The sequence below is a fragment of the Littorina saxatilis genome, linkage group LG2 (genome assembly GCF_037325665.1).
Source record: "Littorina saxatilis isolate snail1 linkage group LG2, US_GU_Lsax_2.0, whole genome shotgun sequence".
In the NCBI taxonomy this organism is placed as follows: domain Eukaryota; kingdom Metazoa; phylum Mollusca; class Gastropoda; order Littorinimorpha; family Littorinidae; genus Littorina; species Littorina saxatilis.
In genome coordinates, this window is record NC_090246.1 from 14,522,337 (window position 1) to 14,542,946 (window position 20,610).

The 20,610-nt window shown below is 40.2% G+C and overlaps 1 protein-coding gene across 2 annotated transcripts; it reads left to right on the top strand.

Moving 5' to 3' along the window:
- The first annotated feature begins 1,647 nt into the window (after positions 1-1,647).
- LOC138958280 (splicing factor 1-like) lies at positions 1,648-20,183 on the top strand. 2 transcript variants are annotated; one of them, XM_070329389.1, is made up of 13 exons: positions 1,648-1,805; positions 3,191-3,355; positions 5,445-5,520; positions 10,096-10,248; positions 11,210-11,330; positions 11,653-11,805; positions 12,048-12,166; positions 12,697-12,801; positions 13,368-13,434; positions 13,830-13,946; positions 14,523-14,790; positions 18,112-18,423; positions 18,867-20,183. In XM_070329389.1, the coding sequence occupies exons 1-13, from the start codon at positions 1,760-1,762 to the stop codon at positions 19,154-19,156; spliced, it is 1,992 nt and encodes a 663-aa protein (XP_070185490.1). In that variant the 5' UTR covers positions 1,648-1,759; the 3' UTR covers positions 19,157-20,183. The 2 variants fall into 2 exon arrangements, with proteins under 2 accessions (XP_070185490.1, XP_070185491.1); XM_070329390.1 differs by having other exon boundaries at positions 18,112-18,449; positions 18,867-19,000.
- Positions 20,184-20,610: the final 427 nt, after the last annotated feature.

Here is a 20,610-nt window from a genome sequence, read left to right on the forward strand (position 1 = left end):
CACACACACACAAACAAACAAACAAACAAACAAAGACCATCTTGATAAAGATGCTGACATGGTAGGGATTGGGCTTGTTACCAGTCATGCATGAGTTACTGACATCTGAATTTGTTTGAATAACAGATTGGTTTGAATTGAAACTGGTCAATTTGTTCAATCAATTTGTAATGGACCAGGCAGTCTCTATGTGGACAAACACTCCATTCTGAACATAACCTATTCATTTTGTTGTCAGTGGTTGAATTAGTCATTACAAATTATATCATATGAATTTAATGTGTAGGGGAATGGCTCCTAATATGGACCACTTTTTGTTTCATGCTAATAACTAGCTTGTTTTCTTGCGAAGAAGTTTCATTTTGAGTTTGGTAGTCCTTCTCTCGTAGGTTAACCGTTAGGCCTAATTAGAGTGAAATAGCTTTGATAGACATTCAACAAAAATTAAATGCAGAAAAAATCACAAATGGTCCATATTAGGAGCCTGGTCGTCTAATATGGACCAGTGAAGCGGCCTTCACGAATCACTGTAAAAAGCCCCCTATACTTCAAAATAACATGATACAACTTAGTGTACAAGTCAGACTAATTAAAATATGCTTTAGATTGATCTGTGTCGGGTTGATGAGAGCATTATTTGAAGCACACCAGGAAACTAAAGAAGCTTATCAAAAACAGAGTGAAAATAAGTGAAATTATCAACTTCCACGAAAAGAAGCTTTTTGTTTTATTTTTTTTAAATCTCGAGGGCTAGTTATAGGTTATTTCCAGCAAGCTTCTTAATGAATTAATGAAAATAGCCTTTAGCTTTTATTTTCTTCGATTTGTTGAAGGTGGTCCATATTAGGGGACTTGCACATACTTTGAGATTTTGCTATTATTTTTTGTTTGCAGTAGAAACTCGGGGTCAACACTGCTAAAATGTAACAAAATGCGGTCTTAGCTGTCATTTATAGCAATTTTGTGTGATAAAAGCTTTAGCTGTGGACAGAAACGAGTCTGTTTTAGGCAGCAACTTTAGAGTGAATACTGCCAAAAGTGAAAAAAAGAGAAAAAGCCTAACGGTTTTGAGATGTGTGTTTCTGCAACTGTTTTGACATGTGCAAGATATCCAAAGAGGGTGAATACAGTGAATAAAACTTTTTTGAGCGCTCTAGCGCCGTTAGTTTGTCAGAACAGGAGGTGTTTCATATTAGGAGCCGGTCCATATTAGGAGCCCTTCCCCTACTGAAATACAATCTAAACCCTGTTTACAGACAGTAATTTGATATTTTCATGCTGCTGAATTCTTATGTTACATATCTGTTTGCCTAACTCCAAATCTTCATCAAAATTTGGTGACAACAACAACAAAGTCACTGAACGTTGATTCAGAATTTTAGTTATTCACAAGCATCTTATAATAGTTGCTGGTCTCAGGCCAAATCATGAATCATGAATGGAACGTTATTTGTTTTTGAAAGTCAACCATCATCATGATCATCAATATCATCCCCGTGTTATTTTTGACAACAGTGGCTTTGTCGGATCTTGGACATAATTATTTTATCGATATCAGCAATGCAGCCAGTGATTCTTGAGACTCCTTGTGATTGTATAAAGACTCATGGTAACGATATCTTACAATATTTTGTGCAAGTTGTGGTGAAAAGACGATCATAAAATTCCCAGAATTCCTTGTAGTCGCCAACGTCAGTCCACGCCTTTGGAAATTTGCTAATTTAGAGCGAAGTTGGAAGACTTTTTGGAAAATATCACCATGTTTGGTGCTCCGCAGGGTATAAAACGCCCGTCTGGATTTGATAGTGAGTAAAATGATCGCTTTCTTGCTTTGCTTTTAAAGTTTTTGCTGAACACAGACATGACATATGACCTCTGTCAAGTTGACGGCAATCGGCATACTTTCGTGTCAGGCAAATTTGCTGGCTGATTTTTATTATGGAAAGTTGCAATCGGTCCTACTCCTAGATCGGGTTAGCTCGCAATGCTCAGCACATCATACCCTAGATAAGCGTCCCAGATCCACTCTTTGCGAGATGGATGAAGGCCGTGAAGTTGCGCACAGTGGGTGTGGGACACAGTCGACTGACGCTGACAAAATTTCACAATGTTTTTTTCAATACATGTTTGTATACTAATTTAGTAATTACTATAAATGTGGGTGCTTATTTTGCTTATGAAACTGGCACTGGCAGTAACATTGGATAATTATTAAAGACTGTAAGCATAACAGCACTAACACTCTTTAGACTACACATTAAACAATAATTATTAGTTGTTATGGTATTGTGTTTTTAGCAATAATTGTTGTAGTTTTACTTTTAGACTCTTACTTCTTTAACCCTTTCGCTGCCAATCAAAACTTACTTATGTGCATTCCTGATTGCCAGGGAATTTTGGAGTTCGGGGTGTAATAATTCACAAAAAATTCTTGCTCCAAACTGGCAGTAGGTAGGTAAATAAAACCTATGTTATTTTTAAAGGAAATTGAACCAAGAATCTGTTTTTAGTGTCTAAACATGGAAACAATAATTAGTTTGGCTTATAATGATGTTTAAATATGAACTTTTGAAAAATCAGTCCGGCACATCTTCCGGTGCCTGTGGATCAAACACAGGTGGCTGTTTTGCTTGCTCCAAGAAAGGATCATAATCACTGTCATCTACCTGTTTCCAACGAATCGTCCGAAAGAAAATCTCCCCCTTCCCCTGTCAGTATCCATAATCATTTGCACCGCCTGTAGCGTCAGTCCGTCTTTGTTTTTCCCAACTAGGGCCCGGTCGACTGCCACCGTTAGCCATTTTGACGAGTCGAGCTTTCTCTCCCCTTTCCTGCCCGCCAAGGCCGAAAATCACCTTCAGACGCAAAACCGCGTCACCATTTATGTTAATTCTCTAAAAAGGCTTGCCTTTGGTCAGACAACATCAGAAGAAGAAGAAGAAGGTCAGAATCTGTGCTAGATGTGTCCCCAGGATGTTGGAGAAGGGTAGTTTCTTCTGGAGTACTTGCTTTGGAAGGTTAAAAGTAAAGCAAACAACAAAATTTGGGTTATGTGTAACAACTAACAGTAACAACTAACATGGCCCAAAACATAGGGCATTTAGGCCAATCTTTTAAAAACAATTATCACAGAGATAAAAGTGTCATAAGATTTCTTGTATGTGTGAAATTGCACACTTTATGATTACAGTGGGAGAATGGGGTGGGAATGGTGATGACAGCAATGATGGAACTGGACGGAAGAAGAAAAAGAGAAGTCGTTGGAACACAGAAATTGACGACAAGACTGTAATTCCTGGCATGCCAACTACCATTCCACCTAACCTCTCCAAGGAACAGGAGAAGCAGTATATTGGTATGCATCAGTATTCTTCTGCCAGGAATTGTATTAGATTGGGCCTGTTCTGTTGGTCATTTTCTTTGTCTACTGCTGCTGTGTTTGTCAATGTCAGTGTTTGTCTGCTTAATTCTGTGTTTTGTATGTTATTCACAGGTGGAGCTTCATGGGCGATCTCTTAATTTTGAATTGCTTCAGGAGTGATAATCTTAATTTCAAAATTGTTTTTTCTATGATCTGGTGAGACGATTAATGCAGCTGCCTGGAGGACTGGGTGGCCGAGTGGTAACGCACTTGCGCTCGGAAGCGAGAGGTTGCGAGTTCGACCCTGGGTCAGGGCGTTAGCAATTTTCTCCCCCCTTTCCAAACCTAGGTGGTGGGTTCAAGTGCTAGTCTTTCGAATGAGACGAAAAACCGAGGTCCCTTCGTGTACACTACATTGGGGTGTGCACGTTAAAGATCCCACGATTGACAAAAGGGTCTTTCCTGGCAAAATTGTATAGGCATAGATAAAAAATGTCCACCAAAATTCCCGTGTGACTTGGAATAATAGGCCGTGAAAAGTAGGATATGCGCCAAAATGGCTGCGATCTGCTGGTCGATGTGAATGCGTGATGTATTGTGTAAAAAATTCCATCTCACACGGCAGAAATAGATCCCTGCGCCTTGAGTCCGAGTCTGGTGATACGTGCGCGATATCAGACTTAATATAACATAGCTGCCAAGCTGATCATTTTTTTATGCAAATGAACTTTTTGAGTGATTGTTATAAATTATTGAATCTTATTGCAGTCCATTTCTTCACTGAGTGTTGTATTTCATGATTCAGAAGATTTTTGACTCACATGCGAAGCAAAAGTGAGTCTATGTACTCACCCGAGTCGTCCGTCCGTCCGTCCGTCCCCCCCCGTCCGGACGTCCGTCCGAAAAACTTTAACGTTGGATATTTCTTGGACACTATTCAGTCTATCAGTACCAAATTTGGCAAGATGGTGTATGATGACAAGGCCCCAAAAAACATACATAGCATCTTGACCTTGCTTCAAGGTCAAGGTCGCAGGGGCCATAAATGTTGCCTAAAAAACAGCTATTTTTCACATTTTTCCCATTTTCTCTGAAGTTTTTGAGATTCAATACCTCACCTATAAATGATATATAGGGCAAAGTAAGCCCCATCTTTTGATACCAGTTTGGTTTACCTTGCTTCAAGGTCAAGGTCACAGGAGCTCTTCGAAGTTGGATTGTATACATATTTTGAAGTGACCTTGACCCTGAACTATGGAAGATAACTGTTTCAAACTTAAAAATTATGTGGGGCACATGTTATGCTTTCATCATGAGACACATTTGGTCACATATGATCAAGGTCAAGGTCACTTTGACCCTTATGAAATGTGACCAAAATAAGGTAGTGAACCACTAAAAGTGACCATATCTCATGGTAGAAAGAGCCAATAAGCACCATTGTACTTCCTATGTCTTGAATTAACAGCTTTGTGTTGCATGACCTTGGATGACCTTGACCTTGGGTCAAGGTCACATGTATTTTGGTAGGAAAAATGTGTAAAGCATGTGAGTCGTATGGGCTTTGCCCTTCTTGTTTATTTAGTTTAGAGCACATTTTCATGCCATTGCCAAGGATTACTCAATAATTACTGGCAAACATTTCCATTTGCCCAGTTTATAACATTGATATACAGGTCTACATTGCACTTTTTTTTAACCATGTGTTTTCAGTATGTAATTACCCTCATTTAGTGTTGTCTAAAATAAGACTATATATATATATGCAGTTTGAATACATGTGCATTTAAACAAATGAAAAAAGTATGTAAAAACATGTTATTCGCAAGAAGGCACAACCAGTAAAACGGCAGTATAGATCTTACAAAGTGCTTAAAGTTTTGTTACTCATGCTGTGCTTAGTAGCGTAAATATGTGCTTGTGACACATTGAGTTTTGTTACTGATTGTGTGTGTGTCACTGTATGTCTCTTCATCTGTGTACATGTTGATACTAATAATAACCTGATTGAGGGGATAAAATGTGTGATGGTAATTTCATTTATGTGATATTTTTGCTTAAATCTGATTCACTTTTCTTTCAGTTCATTTACAAATAGAGGAGATTAGTCGTAAGCTACGCTCTGGAGACCTGGGCATCTCACCTAACCCTGAAGACAGGTGTGCATCTTGTGGTACAGCAGCGTCCTTGGCGCCAGCCAGCCCTAACGATAACCTAATTTAAACCATTGGATTCACACATTCCAGCTCTTATGCAGTTATCAGCTGATGGATGGTATATGTATCAAGTACACGTTATCATTATCTATTAATCCTTTTTGCAGACCTACTTGACTATGGTAAAACAAAAGGTGGTCGCTTTTATTTTTTATTTGGGCCATCCAATCTTTGTCTTTCTCAGTTTCTGTTTTTATTCTGTTCTTCTTTTTTCAAGCAGGATACTTAAAAACTGGTTTATTTATGGTTGATACTTCGCATATGTTTTATAGATAAAGTTGTCACTGCAAAATGTTTTTGAGTAACATCTAGAGCATTCCCTGTTCAGCTGCTTGTTAAAGAGAAAGTGTTTGTATTTATTGAAGCTGAAGAGTAACACTTTTTGTGAATTTACTAGCACTTGGAAGAAGAAGGGCATACATGCCACAGCCCAAATTCAGCTTTCACTATCCTGGATAGTGTCCCCTAGTGTGTGTGTCCCACCGGTGCTACCCAAGTTTCCCTCTCGCAGTGCCCCCATGAAATGTTGAGCTGTGAGTCTAGCTGTCAGTCTGACTGCCAGTATTGGCGTTAACCGGTCATACCGGTAAGTTGAAATGAGAAAATACCGGAACCAAAAAGGCTGCCGGTATGACCTACAGTTTGATTTTTGAACTACTGGAGTTTTTTTCGCTGATAAGACAACAAAACCAGTACGACTAGCCTACCGTTTTTTTCTGGACTGTTTGCATCATTAAAGTTTGCGTACCGGTTTGAAAAAATACTAGCGCCATCACTGACTGCACACCTTGAACTTTTCACTACTGCCAGAAGAAATCCACAGTGAAACTGGAAGATGTTCTTGGGTACTGAACACCACAGCCACTGAAGTAAGACTGAGACCTTGCTGAGCTGTTCAGGCATTTTATGGGGGCACTAGGTACAAGTTAAAACCCTTAGTCCTCAGTTTTAAGAATTTAGGTCAACGTGTTTGCTTTTCTTTTGATGATCTGAACCTTCCTTCAAGATCATTCTGTCAAGAAGCATCACCTTGATTTATAAGGTTGTTTTTATCATGTAATTGTCTTTCATAAGACATAGAATTTGTTGTTTTAATAAAAGGATTGATGTCAATGCATCATTTTTGTTAAGATTATTTGTTTATGTTATCATTTCTTTTACAAAATTCATGAAGCCATAAATTGGTCGAGCGAACATTGAGGTTAGCGTATATGAATTCTTCTAGCATGAAGTCCGCTGTCAGTTTTCAATGAGAAAGGGTACATAAGCTTCAAAGCGGATAACCACAAACAGCCTCTAGACATCAGATCAAAATCGTTTTACCTGATTGAGTCACTTGAGAAAAAGTGACTCTATGTAATCGGTCAGTGTTAGTCTGTCCGGCCGGCCGGCCGTCCGTAGACACCACCTTAACGTTGGACTTTTCTCGGAAACTATCAAAGCGATCGGGCTCATATTTTGTTTAGTCGTGACCTCCAATGACCTCTACACTTTAACGATGGTTTCGTTGACCTTTGACCTTTTTCAAGGTCACAGGTCAGCGTCAAAGGAAAAATTAGACATTTTATATCTTTGACAAAGTTCATCGGATGTGATTGAAACTTTGTAGGATTATTCTTTACATCAAAGTATTTACATCTGTAGCCTTTTACGAACGTTATCAGAAAAACAAGGGAGATAACTAGCCTTTTCTGTTCAACACACAACTTAACGTTGGGCTTTTCTCGGAAACTATAAAAGTGACCGGGCTCAAATTTTATGTGAACGTGACTCATTGTGTTGTGAATAGCAATTTCTTCCTGTCCATCTGATGCCTCATATAATATTCAGAACTGCGAAAGTGACTCGATCGAGCGTTTGCTCTTCTTGTTTTAAGCTGGAACTTGAGACACACAAGAAAAGTATTTTTATCAATTTATTTTTCATTTATTTTGGTTATTATTCTTACCTGTATAGTCCTCATTTCCCTCTGAAGGTGCAAAGATGGATAAATATGACAGGGCTCCTACTTTTCTGCGAATTCGCTGATTTCCGAGAATATAAAAAGAAGAGACTGATCAAATTTCCTAATGAATGCACCATTTTGAAAGTAACTTTGTAAGAGAACAAATAAATTGTAAATTGCTAAAATATTCCAGACCCACTTGAATTTGAGGAACTTTAGCTTTTCTTCAGTGGGAGCCCTGGTATGAGTGTCTGTAGGTTGCAGCAGTTGATGTATGTCCCACCGTTTATTTGTTTGTTTGTTTTCATGTGAGTCCCTGCAGCTAATTTGGCCTTTTGAATGATTACATTATTCTTTGCTCCTAGCATCAGCCTCTGAAAAATTGTAATGTCAATAGTCGTCTTTGATGCAGAGTTGAGCTTGCACATGTATTGACTACAGATAATTCTTATGCAAAACAAGAGTTTATTGTCGCTATTGAATGGAAAGTCTGAAATTGTGCATTGTAATTTGTATTGTGTTCCGTGGCAGTAAGAATATCTTTCCTTCCAGCCAGGGTGTTTAAAGTGGGAGCTTTGTTTAACTGCTATGCATGTCTTTCTGCAGCTGTAATTAATAAACCATGATGTAAATAATCTCTCTTTGATTGACTAATCATGTGAACCTGACATAACTGACATTTTGGTACAGGTTGTAGGCAGTGCTGTTTCAGATTTTATGCACTATTTCCGGCATCTTTTAGCCCCTGCTTTTTTTTCTTTTTTTTTCAAGCTAATGTGCGAATGCTTTCATGAGGAGTTACTCTGTTCTGCCTCGTTTAATGAGCTTTGAAACTACATTTCCAGGGGTGAGGTTCTCCAGTCATTTTGAAGGTCTGGTTGACCCTCATGAAATTTCAAGGTCACGTCGGGGTCAAGTTGAGGTTTAAGAAATAGAATTGTTGCGTTTTTGCTGATGTTCTTGTAGCTGAAGCATTGACACATGACCACTTTGTCTTTGATGATTCCGGCACAAGGTGTAAATTTGATTGACCCCGTTTGTCTGTTAGAGGCATAGCATGGCCGGCTGGCTGTTGTAAATTGAATTAAAAAGCTTTGTTTCTTGCAGTAAATTGGACTTTTCTCAAAAGGATTTGTAGCTATCACATTCAAACTTTGTACACTTATAGTCTCATATGACCTTCTTTGTTCACAAAGTTTGGACAACTTCCACCAAATGTCAAGGTCATTATAACATTGAAAACATTGTTGAAAGGTCAAAATGGTATGATTGTGTAGTAGAAACTAGTATTATTGCTAAGGCGAGTGTTTCAGGCGTTTGCCTTTCTTGTTTGTCCTGACTAATTGAATCCGGGGAGCACCAAAAAATGACAATTTCATAGAACAGCAATCGGCTTGCATCAGTAATAAGGAAATGGCTAAAAATAATGTGATCATGCAAATTCCTGCTCTCTTGTTCAGTCAATTTGTCAAAGTTCTCTGATCTGGCTTTAAAGTTTAACACGATTGCTTCGCAAGATATGGTAGGGTGTTTTTGCCAGGAGTTTTCTTATCCCTGTGATAATGAAACATGTACTGTCTTTGCTTTCTCCTTTGCTTATGATTTGGTCAAATTGGTCCATAGTTTTGAATAAAAAGGTCTAGTTGGTAACCACATGGCTTTCATGTGTTTGAATACAAATTGATGTCTTGTTTGTGACATTGTTGCCGTGAACATTTGATGGAAACTTGGTAGTATAGTCAAGTGTGTGCAGGAGGTTTTACCTTTGCTTAGAAGTGAAATATAACGGGGCCATATGTCTTTTCAAACGTAGCTGCTATACACGCAATTTGTGGGTAAATTTCTATAATCTGGCTATACCTGCTTTTATTCCACGTGAATTTGTGTGGTGGTCCTGTGACTGTGAGGTGTGTTAAGACGGTTTCTTAGTTCGGCATGATGAATGTAGTTTGTACATAATTTTTTTGTTTCCAGGATTGAGTAACTAATGAAACGACAGATAATTGACTGATGATAGATACCTAACAAAATTCATTGTCTTATAGCTCAGCATGACTGCACAGTGACTTCTGTTGATGCTCTCCAAATTCTTCACAGAAATGTCCTCTTACTCGGTTTGCGAGTTCAGTGCCACCACCTAAACGGGATGGCTTTCAGTAGCACTTGATTATCTCCCTTTCATCCATTTTGTTTTCTTTGCATTTTTGTTTGCCGATTTCTGAAATATAAAAACATTTCAGGCGTAAATTGTAGCTGTCTTTTTTTTTTATACAGTTCTCAAAGGATTGGGTTTTTTTTTTTAAATTTTGGGGAAGGGTGTCAATCAGTATATTCTGGATTGTAAATGAATGATGAGTTATAAAACTCAATGCCCTGTTGAGCACTTATGTCTTTTTTCTCCAAAGTTAACTATGAACCCTTCCAAGAAGACAATTCGGAACAGGCGAGTCAAGAACGAATAAATTGTATTTGTACACAGGACACAAAATTCAATAAGTAGAGGTGTTTTAAACCTGCCCGTCAAATTGTATAATTGGACTATGGATTCTATCAAAAATGTGTGTGTTGTTCAGATCTCCCTCCCCAGAGCCGATCTACAACAACGAGGGCAAGCGGCTGAACACACGTGAATACCGCACGCGCAAAAAGCTGGAAGACGAACGTCACCAGTTGGTTGTGGAAGCCTGGAAGCTCAACCCCAACTACAAACCCCCTGCAGACTACAAGTAAGCCATCGGCACTGTTGTGTTTCTTTCTTTGGTGTTTAACGTCGTTTTCAACCATTCAAGGTTATATCGCGACGGGTGCACTGTTGTGGCTAGTAGACTTGTGAAAATGGCGATGTTACAAAAAGGAGTTTGCCGTATTGTTCTGGGTTTCATGTCTGTTAACTTGTTTGATCGGACTCGATGGTCCAACCCCTGGCCAACTGTCCTGGAGTTTTTTTTCTTCTTCTTCTTCTGCGTTCGTGGGCTGAAACTCCCACGTACACTCGTGTTTTTTGCACGAGTGGAATTTTACTTGTATGACCGTTTTTTACCCCGCCATTTAGGCAGCCATACGCCGTTTTCGGAGGAAGCATGCTGGGTATTTTCGTGTTTCTATAACCCACCGAACTCTGACATGGATTACAGGATCTTTTTCGTGCGCACTTGGTCTTGTGCTTGCGTGTACACACGGGGGTGTTCGGACACCGAGGAGAGTCTGCACACAAAGTTGACTCTTGAGAAATGAATCTCTCACCGAACGTGGGGACGAACTCACGCTGACAGCGGCCAACTGGATACAAATCCAGCGCGCTACCGACTGAGCTACATCCCCGCCCGTCCAGGAGTTTGATATGTAAGATGTCTTCATACGGTAAAATGTTTTGTCGCCAGAACATTTGAACTTGTGCATATTTTCAATCCAGGTCCATCTGACCTACAAAGGTGAAACCCTGCTCGGAATCGCAAAAAGTTTCTCAATATGAAAATAGAAATAAAATTACCAATTAAAAAAAACTTTCTTTTTAGACTGATTTTTCAGGACATTTTCAAGGTCGTTAGTGGCAGGTTTTACTGTATTTGTGTGCTGTCCCCTCCAAGCTGGATTTAGTCCAGTAATGATAATAATATATGATTTTTGTAAAGTATTGATTCATAAAAACAGACTTGTGACACTGTGTTTCTTTGTGTGTGTTGACAGGCCTCCAATTGTGCGTGTGAGTGACAAGGTGATGATTCCTCAGGAGGAACACCCTGACATCAACTTTGTCGGCCTGCTCATCGGTCCGCGTGGCAACACTTTGAAAAATCTGGAAAAGGAGGTAAGCTTCAGATACGCTTTTGTCAGTTGTGAAAACCTGAGAATGCTGTTGAACTTCTTCTGCTTATTTTAATGTTATGTGCGGTTGTTAATTTTGGTTTTAATTTTGTTACACATAGTGCATAGCATGTAGCTTCAGTCATTTTCACTGAGGCAATAAGCGTTATTGCTGTGTATTCACAGTTGTGCTTTTTCAGACAAGTGCTAAGATTATGGGAAATTCTTGTTTTGTAAGGCTGTGTATGAATATGTGCGTGTGTGTGCTCACATGTGTAAATGCTTTTGTGCGAATTTGGTTGTATAATTTGCTCTCTTGCTTTCAGACTGGTGCTAAGATCATCATTCGCGGCAAAGGATCCGTCAAAGAAGGAAAGATTGGCCGCAAGGATGGTCAACCTCTACCGGGAGAAGACGAACCTCTGCATGCGTATGTGACTGCAAACAACCCAGAGAATGTGAAGAAAGCTGTGGAAAAGGTGAGGCGTAGTTCTACCTTGCTTCATCTTTCTTGTCAAACGTTAACATGGTACAGTTGCTTTTAGTGAAGTGAAGGAATAACTACACTCAGTCTCTGAGAAACAGAGAACAATGTGTTGAACTGTTGTGTTGATTCTAGGAAGAAGAACAGCTGCTAATTGAAACAACTTTTTTTTTTTACTTATTCAGATTTATTTTTGTGTTCATCTATTTTAATTTTTTAAAAATTGTTTTGTTGCAGATAAAGGAAATAATTCGCCAGGGCATAGAGGTTCCCGAAGGTCAGAATGATCTTCGGCGACAGCAGCTGAGGGAACTGGCTCTACTGAACGGAACTCTGCGGGAAAATGATGGTTTGGCGTAAGTTGACAGCTATGAATCGTATGATGCTTCTGTATGGGTTCACTTTGAGCATGACATTTTGAAAATGAAAGGAAATGAATGGCAACTTTCAGAGCAAATTGGCTTTATATCTCTATTGGGCTAACAATCAACCGTGATGTCAAAAAAGAAAGGTCACCTGTATTTATCATACCACAAAGTGTGTTGGGGGGGGGGGGGGGGGGGGGGTAGTCTTGGCATTTGAGTAATCTTCAGACAAAGATCATGCCTTGAAACAAATACGAATTGGTTAATATGCTGAATATGTTAATAATATTTTGAGTCACTGATTAAAAAAGTCCATCTGTTCACAAGTCTTTTGTGACATTATAAAAAGAGTCCATGTTCTTAAAACATTGAAGCACTGGGCAAGGTATTGTCTCTGAATGCCTCAAAATGGATACAAATAGAGGTTACGGTCAGATTTTTGTTCTCTGATTTCTGATACCTGATAGTTCTTCCTTGATGATTTTCTGATAACTCATACTGTTTCCTCAATGACTGTGCAGGAAGCTAAAGCAAATTGCACAGGCACAGACGATCGTGACCAACACCATTCTCTGCACGGTGTGTGGCGGTGCTGGGCACATCGCTCAGGACTGCAAAGAAAGGAAGTATGTACTCAGTATGTGTGTGTGTTTGTTGGTCTTGTGTGTGTTTGGATTGTAGGGGATTTGAAAGGATGGAGACAGTAGCTAGATTTAGAGAGAAGAACAAAGCCCACCACTTTCTCTTCGCCACCTTATTTTCTCTTGCCCGCTGGGATGCGCGCGCACAACGAAACTCAACAGTGCGTGTTAAAAAGTCACGGTTTAGACTGACGCCAGCAGAGAAGTTCTGGGGGGGGGGGGGGGTGACTCTAAACTCCAAATGTATCGGCTGTGCTAAAGATAAATCTCCCAGGTACGAGTCAGATAAAACTGTTCATCCACTTCTTGAGCTGAAGACCATGCGTCAACAAGCCATAACTACTCTACACTTCACTGTTGGTTGCACCCCCTAGTGAAGCACACAGATTGACTTGTGATGCAGTCCGATCGGTTGATTAAAACGCTAGGCAATGTATTACTGTAATCCCAACTCTCTAATTTGTCAGTGTATTGTTTGAAAATGAAATGTCTCGGCTGAGGACAGGAAATGAGGAATAAATAAGTAAAAAATGTTTGTGGTTTTCCTGCAGACCTGGAGACTCGTTCAGAATGACACAGGTACAGACTTCTACTGACCGTGCCAAGATGGACAGTGAGGTAAGTTACTTCTTGTCACAATTTTCTTTCTGAAAAAGATGAAATTGTACCCACTAATCAGACAATGAAGTTGTATTTTATTGAATTATTGGCATACAAATAGTAGATGCTGAGAGTGGTAGCCTGTTTTTTCTTCCTTCTTTTTTTGAAATGCAATTATGCTTAGTCACACGTCACATCTTATGTGTCCAAAAAGATAGTTGCTGTGCGTATTAACCCACCGATAATTTATGTTGTGTACCACAGTAGACTGATTGATTTTTTTTACATATGCTGATAAGAAAAAAATGTTAAAGGACAAACTAACCATAACAATTACTCCCACAAGCTGTGATCTTTCTCAATGTATAAAACCTTGTAGTAAAATCTTGAATTGTTTTGTTTGCTTGATACAGTACATGTCTCTGATGGCTGAGCTGGGAGAGGGACCCCCGCCCAAGTCAACATCAGCACCCACCCAACAATCTCACCGGCCACAGCTTTTCCACAACCAGATGCCACCCAATCCTATGGTCAGTACTTGTGTCACATGTCAAGTTACAGTGACAGTTGTCATTTACCACACCATACAATAACATATTAATGAAAAGCAGAAGAAGATGGCTTAGGAAAGTAGGTAGGCAGGTTGAAATTATTTTTCTAATCTGATCAAACTCATTTGCCAGATAGATTATAGGCCTAGATAGAAATATAATTCTGATACTATCAAGTGAACTTTTGAATAGACCTGAAATTCAGATCTGACCCAGCTGAAAGTAGAATCTGAAATTTAGATCTCAGCCAGTTGAAATCAGAAGTAAGTCTGATTTCTTACATATAGAATGTGAATGTAGTCAGATTCCAATCTCAGTCATGGAATATATTTTCTCTGTGTTCAGTGTTCTAGCAGAGAAACTTGTACATGGCAGCTCACTGTCTCCAGGGAAAAAGCAACCTGAATTTGCATGAGGGTTTACTTCACAGGACTATATAACATTATCTTACCAAACCTTACGTAACCGGTAATCTGGCCATACTTTAAGCCGCTTCGGGTCATTTAGGATGACGAAGCAAAGACTCTTCTACGAATGTATGGTACAATGTGACAGGCTTTCAACCCACCCTGGCAACAACAACAGCAGCAGCATCACCATCATCATCATCAGCAGCAGCAACAGCACTCAACGCCCCGCCCGCTAGCACTGCAAGCCCCCCCTTCCATGGTGCCCCCCATGTCTCAGCAGAACCGCATGCCACCTTCCCTCCCCCTGCCCAACCCCATGGCCTCTCAGGGCCCACCCCCGATGAGACCGTGGCAGCCACCCCAGCTCAACACTACTACACCGTCCCTGCTGCCTAACCCCTCAGTTCCTATGGGTGAGTGATGGATTCACTTTTGTCTTGAACTTTTTTTCTGAAAAATTTGTTGATCTCAATATGTGTGCCTCAGAAAATGTAAAATCTTGTGCACACTAGTTGCAGAGGAGGCAGTCAGTGCTAAGCTATTTGTTCTCTTATCAACTCATTTATTCCCTTTACTTTGTTGAAATTGTTGTAACTTTATGATTTTCTGGTGGCTTTGGTCTTTAAGAAAAATAATCAAGACCCCTTTTTGTCCAGTTACAGAACAAGCTTCTAAGGCCTAATCATTGAAAATGTTGCAGCACTGTAGATTGATAATTTGTCATGATCAGCACAGCTGCAATAGTGTGAAGACAACAGGAAATGGTCCTTGTGGTCGACAATGTCACGTCAACAGTGCATCGAGTATATTATCCCAATACAGTAAAACCTGCATCCAGCGGACCCTTATTTCGGCGGACACCTTTGCATCACGGACAATTCAAGTGAGGACGGATGTATTTTACACTCAAAAACACCTTAACACTATTGTGACTAGCATTGCCACGGCGTTAACGTCCTGCCTGCCCAAGCTTGCCACCAAGAAACTTCCCAAAAAACAGTAACTGTAAAGAAATCTGTCTAGCAAGCTTGAATTAAGTCCAATCACCACCACATTTTGTGTACTAATTAAAAAATGGATGCCCAGTTCAGTCGTGCTATTTATAAGTTTGTCACGCAATTTGTTTTAGCAAAGGGGGGGTGAAAGGGGGATAATTTGTGTTTTTTTGTGTGTGTTTTCTTTTCCACTGCTTTTTTAAAAGTTATTTTTTAACAGAAAGTATTATAAATAATGTTATAACCAAACAAGGTGTAAAACATATGAATTAGCTGAAATATTGTTAACATTCTACACAGAAATAAGGAGACAGTACAAAGAAAAAAACAAGCAAATCCCGCATTCACTCACAGCATCCTGACTCAAATGAAACAAAACTGTGACACTCACCAAATGATGTCTAGGTAATCCATATTGAATATAAGTCACATTTTCACAACAAAGTCCCAACTGTACACCTATGAACATTTCCAAAAGGAAATGTTGTCTAAAAAACAGCTATTTTTGAGTCACTTGAGAAAAAGTGACTATGTAATCGGTCAGTGTTAGTCTGTCCGGCCGGCCGGCCGTCCAGCCGGCCGGCCGGCCGTCCGTAGACACCACCTTAACGTTGGACTTTTCTCGGAAACTATCAAAGCGATCGGGCTCATATTTTGTTTAGTCGTGACCTCCAATGACCTCTACACTTTAACGATGGTTTCGTTGACCTTTGACCTTTTTCAAGGTCACAGGTCAGCGTCAAAGGAAAAATTAGACATTTTATATCTTTTCTCGGAAACTATCAAAGCGATCGGGCTCATATTTTGTTTAGTCGTGACCTCCAATGACCTCTACACTTTAACGATGGTTTCGTTGACCTTTGACCTTTTTCAAGGTCACAGGTCAGCGTCAAAGGAAAAATTAGACATTTTATATCTTTGACAAAGTTCATCGGATGTGATTGAAACTTTGTAGGATTATTCTTTACATCAAAGTATTTACATCTGTAGCCTTTTACGAACGTTATCAGAAAAACAAGGGAGATAACTAGCCTTTTCTGTTCGGCAACACACAACTTAACGTTGGGCTTTTCTCGGAAACTATAAAAGTGACCGGGCTCAAATTTTATGTGAACGTGACTCATTGTGTTGTGAATAGCAATTTCTTCCTGTCCATCTGATGCCTCATATAATATTCAGAACTGCGAAAGTGACTCGATCGAGCGTTTGCTCTTCTTGTTCACATTTTTCCCATTTTCTCTGAAGTTTTTGAGATTGAATACATCACCTATATATGATATATAGGGCAAAGTAAGCCCCATCTTTTGATACCAGTTTGGTTTACCTTGCTTCAAGGTCAAGGTCACAGGAGCTCTTCAAAGTTGGATTGTATACATATTTTGAAGTGACCTTGACCCTGAACTATGGAAGATAACTGTTTCAAACTTAAAAATTATGTGGGGCACATGTTATGCTTTCATCATGAGACACATTTGGTCACATATGATCAAGGTCAAGGTCACTTTGACCCTTATGAAATGTGACCAAAATAAGGTAGTGAACCACTAAAAGTGACCATATCTCATGGTAGAAAGAGCCAATAAGCACCATTGTACTTGCTATGTCTTGAATTAACAGCTTTGTGTTGCATGACCTTGGATGGCCTTGACCTTGGGTCAAGGTCACATGTATTTTGGTAGGAAAAATGTGTAAAGCAGTTCTTAGTGTATGATGTCATTGCTAGGTTTAGTTATTTGACCTTGACCCTGAAGGTCAAGGTCATGTCAAGGTCAAGCATGTGAGTCGTATGGGCTTTGCCCTTCTTGTTATTACATGTAATGAAAGAAAATGAAAGAACTAAACATGCATAGACACTCTATTTACATTTATTAATAAACATGCACACACATACAATAAAACTACATGTACCACTAACAATCATGTAATTCATTTGGCTGTTGGGTTTTTTTCCAAAAAAGTGTCGGCGCATTCATATTCATAAGAAAGGACACCTTGCTACAAAGGACAGTGGCAAGGTTCCCCAAGAGTGTCCTTTACTCGCAGGTTTTACTGTAATGGCATCACCTCGATATCAACATTACCCCCCGCGGGTTAGGGGGAAGAATTTACCCAATGCTCCCCAGCATGTCCTAAGAGGCGACTAACGGATGTCAAGCAGTGTGTGGGGGGTGTTGGGTCCTTTGTCCTGGAGACTTGCGTTCTCCCGGTGAGGTGGTGTGTTGTGCTACGTTGCGGGCCCCTGGAGCGATTTTTTGATTGGTGCTTTTGTGAACAGGAAACAATTGACGAGTGGCTCTGTCCCATCTCCCCCCATTCCCCGTCGCGATATAACCTTCGTGGTTGAAAACGATGTTAAACACCAAATAAAGAAAGAAAGAAAGACTAACGGATTCTGTTTCTCCTTTTACCCTTGTTAAGTGTTTCTTGTATAGAATATAGTCAATTTTTGTAAAGATTTTAGTCAAGCAGTATGTAAGAAATGTTAAGTCCTTTGTACTGGAAACTTGCATTCTTCCAGTAAGGTCATATATTGTACTACGTTGCAAGCCCCTGGAGCAAATTTTTGATTAGTGCTTTTGTAAACAAGAAACAATTGACAAGTGGCTCTATCCCCTCTCCCCCCTTTCTCCGTCGCGATATAACCTTCGTGGTTGAAAACGATGTTAAACACCAAATAAAGAAAAGATATCAACATTTCTTCACTAAGTTTCTGCAACAAGGTGTTGTTTTCACGTACAGGTGTCCCACCCCCGCATAACATGCAGATGTCGGCACCACCCCCACCGCCAAACAGTCAGGCCCAGCCCAACATGCCCTGGAGCCTCAACTCTCTGCAGTCCACTATGGCACAAGCTGGAATGGGCCAGCCTGGCATGCAGCAGCCCGTTATGCAACAGCCCGGTATGCAACAGCCTGGCATGCAGCAGCCAGGTATGCAACAGCCCGGCATGCAGCAGCCCGGCATGCAACAGCCTGGCATGCAGCAGCCTGGCATGCAGCAGCCCGGCATGCAGCAGCCCGGTATGCAACAGCCCGGTATGCAACAACCAGGTAGGGCAACTTGGTGGCGTTGAATGGTAAGCAGGGCATTTTGTGTGTGTGTGTGTGTGTGTGTCACTGTGTGTGTGGGTGTGTCACTGTGTGTGTGTGTGTGTGTCACTGTGTGTGTGGGTGTGTTTGTGTCGCTGTGCGTGTGTGTCACTGTGTGTGTGTGAGTGTGGACGCTGTAGGCTGGCTAAAAACTTTAAAAGTCAGTGTCACATGCGGATAAAATGCATCTGTGCAAGGATGGTGAAAGATTTTCAGCTGACTTGAGCAAAAGTTACAACTTGTTACTGAGTGGCGTAATCATCTTCTGAGTTATCTTGGAACCCATCTGGAAAGAGTTCAAGGGAGTTCAATGAAATTCCTTCTGCTTGAGGCAGTCTCCAAGCATTATCCCTGTTCTTTGTACTGTACATTTAATTTTTAAAAATTACTTGTTCTCGCTGCAGGAGTAAGCATAGCCATGGTGCCACCCCCACAAGTGCAGACCACCACCAGCGCCCCTTGGCAGCAAAACCCCATGGGTATGGCTTCTCTGCCACCGTGGCAACAGCAACAACAGCACCAACAGTCCGCCCCACCACCAGTGCCACCACCCCCACCACCACAAAACGGGCAGCAGGGTTTCAGCCACATGCCCCCTCCACCCCCTCCAACTGGCTTTGACATGGGGCAGCAGATGGGATCGGGGAATCCTATGATGGTGGCTCCCCCTCCTCCTCCCCCTCCCCCACACTGATGTGCTGGACAAAACGGAAAAAAATCAGAACAGTGACTGCAGATACATTTTTAAGGGGATTGTTTTGAGTGATGCTGTGGAGAAATTATATGGATGCAATCTGATTTCCTGCACTTGCTTTGAGGGAGAAAATAAATTGTCATGTGTAATTGTGTGCTTATCATTTTCATTATTCTGACTGTTAAACATGTTTAGCGCAGATCTCAGAAGAAACCTGTTTTCACTTCATGTTATACTGTCACTTTGTTTCTCATCAGTTGTCATCGTCACCCAAGAAATAAGACATTTTTGTTACACATGCTTGTACGGCCACGTGTTATTTTGCTATTTCTTTCCTTGCATTCTGGTCTGCAGGCCTTTCCATGATGCCTGGTTTGTAATCTAAACATTGAACTTTGATCTCTTGTGAATTTTAGGTTGGAAGAAACCTCGAAAACATGGAATCCACTATGAACTTTTACATTGTTACGACAATATCTAAGACCTGTACATGTTTGAAGTGTTCTCTGATGAGAGATACCCTAAAGAAGCCTTGCAAACTTGACTTGTTAATGATTTTTCTAGGTAGACACCTTGTAAAGATGCTTGAGACCCCTCCCCATTGCATTCTGCTTACTCTGTCAAACAGATCAGTGATATTAACTCGTATCAGTGTAGTAAGCAACAGTTACATTCCAACAACAAAATCAAGAAATTGTTAGTTACTGTTCTTCATGTCTTCTGTAACTTCGTCTGACTGTTGATTTTCACATGTCATTTGAATGTTTATGTACACCATTTCCAGTCGGCAAAATCACTGTTCAAAAAGCTGTATTCAGACTTTTTGTGTGTGTCCCTCTCTGTCTCTTCATCATCTCTTTCTTCTTTTATTTTGGTGATTTTCGAATGACAGCATTCATGAATAATGTATATTTGCTGTAGATTTTAGATGCATTGATTTATTTAAAGTTTTTGTTGTGTTCAATTCATCTGCGTGCTTTTACATGTTTTGTCATCATTTCAAATTGTAATAAAGTGATAGCTCTTTTATGTTTGGATTTTAATGACAAAAGGTTGCTTCTGTAATGAAGGGAATTGGGTTATCAGAGTTTGTGTGAGAGTTGATGGCAGACACAATTAACATGATGACTAGTTGCAGTGGTAACGAGTGGCGAGTGTTAATTCGTTGACACTTGCTTAGCGAAACAGCAATTGTAAACAAGGCAGTAGATGTGAAGGTCCCCCCCTCCCCCCCTTCCTTTCACTCTTGTTGATTAGGCTCTGCCTGCTTGTAATTGTTTAAGACAGCAGCCTTTTGGTGGGGAAGCATTGTTATGTAGGCCTGATATTATTTGGGCGAAATTAACTTTGCAAAGTTTGCTGCAAAAAGCTTTGGCACTGAATTTTTCGTATAAATATTTTGGTAAGTCTTCGCGAAATCAACTGAAAGCTCAATTGAGGACAGTCTTAACTAA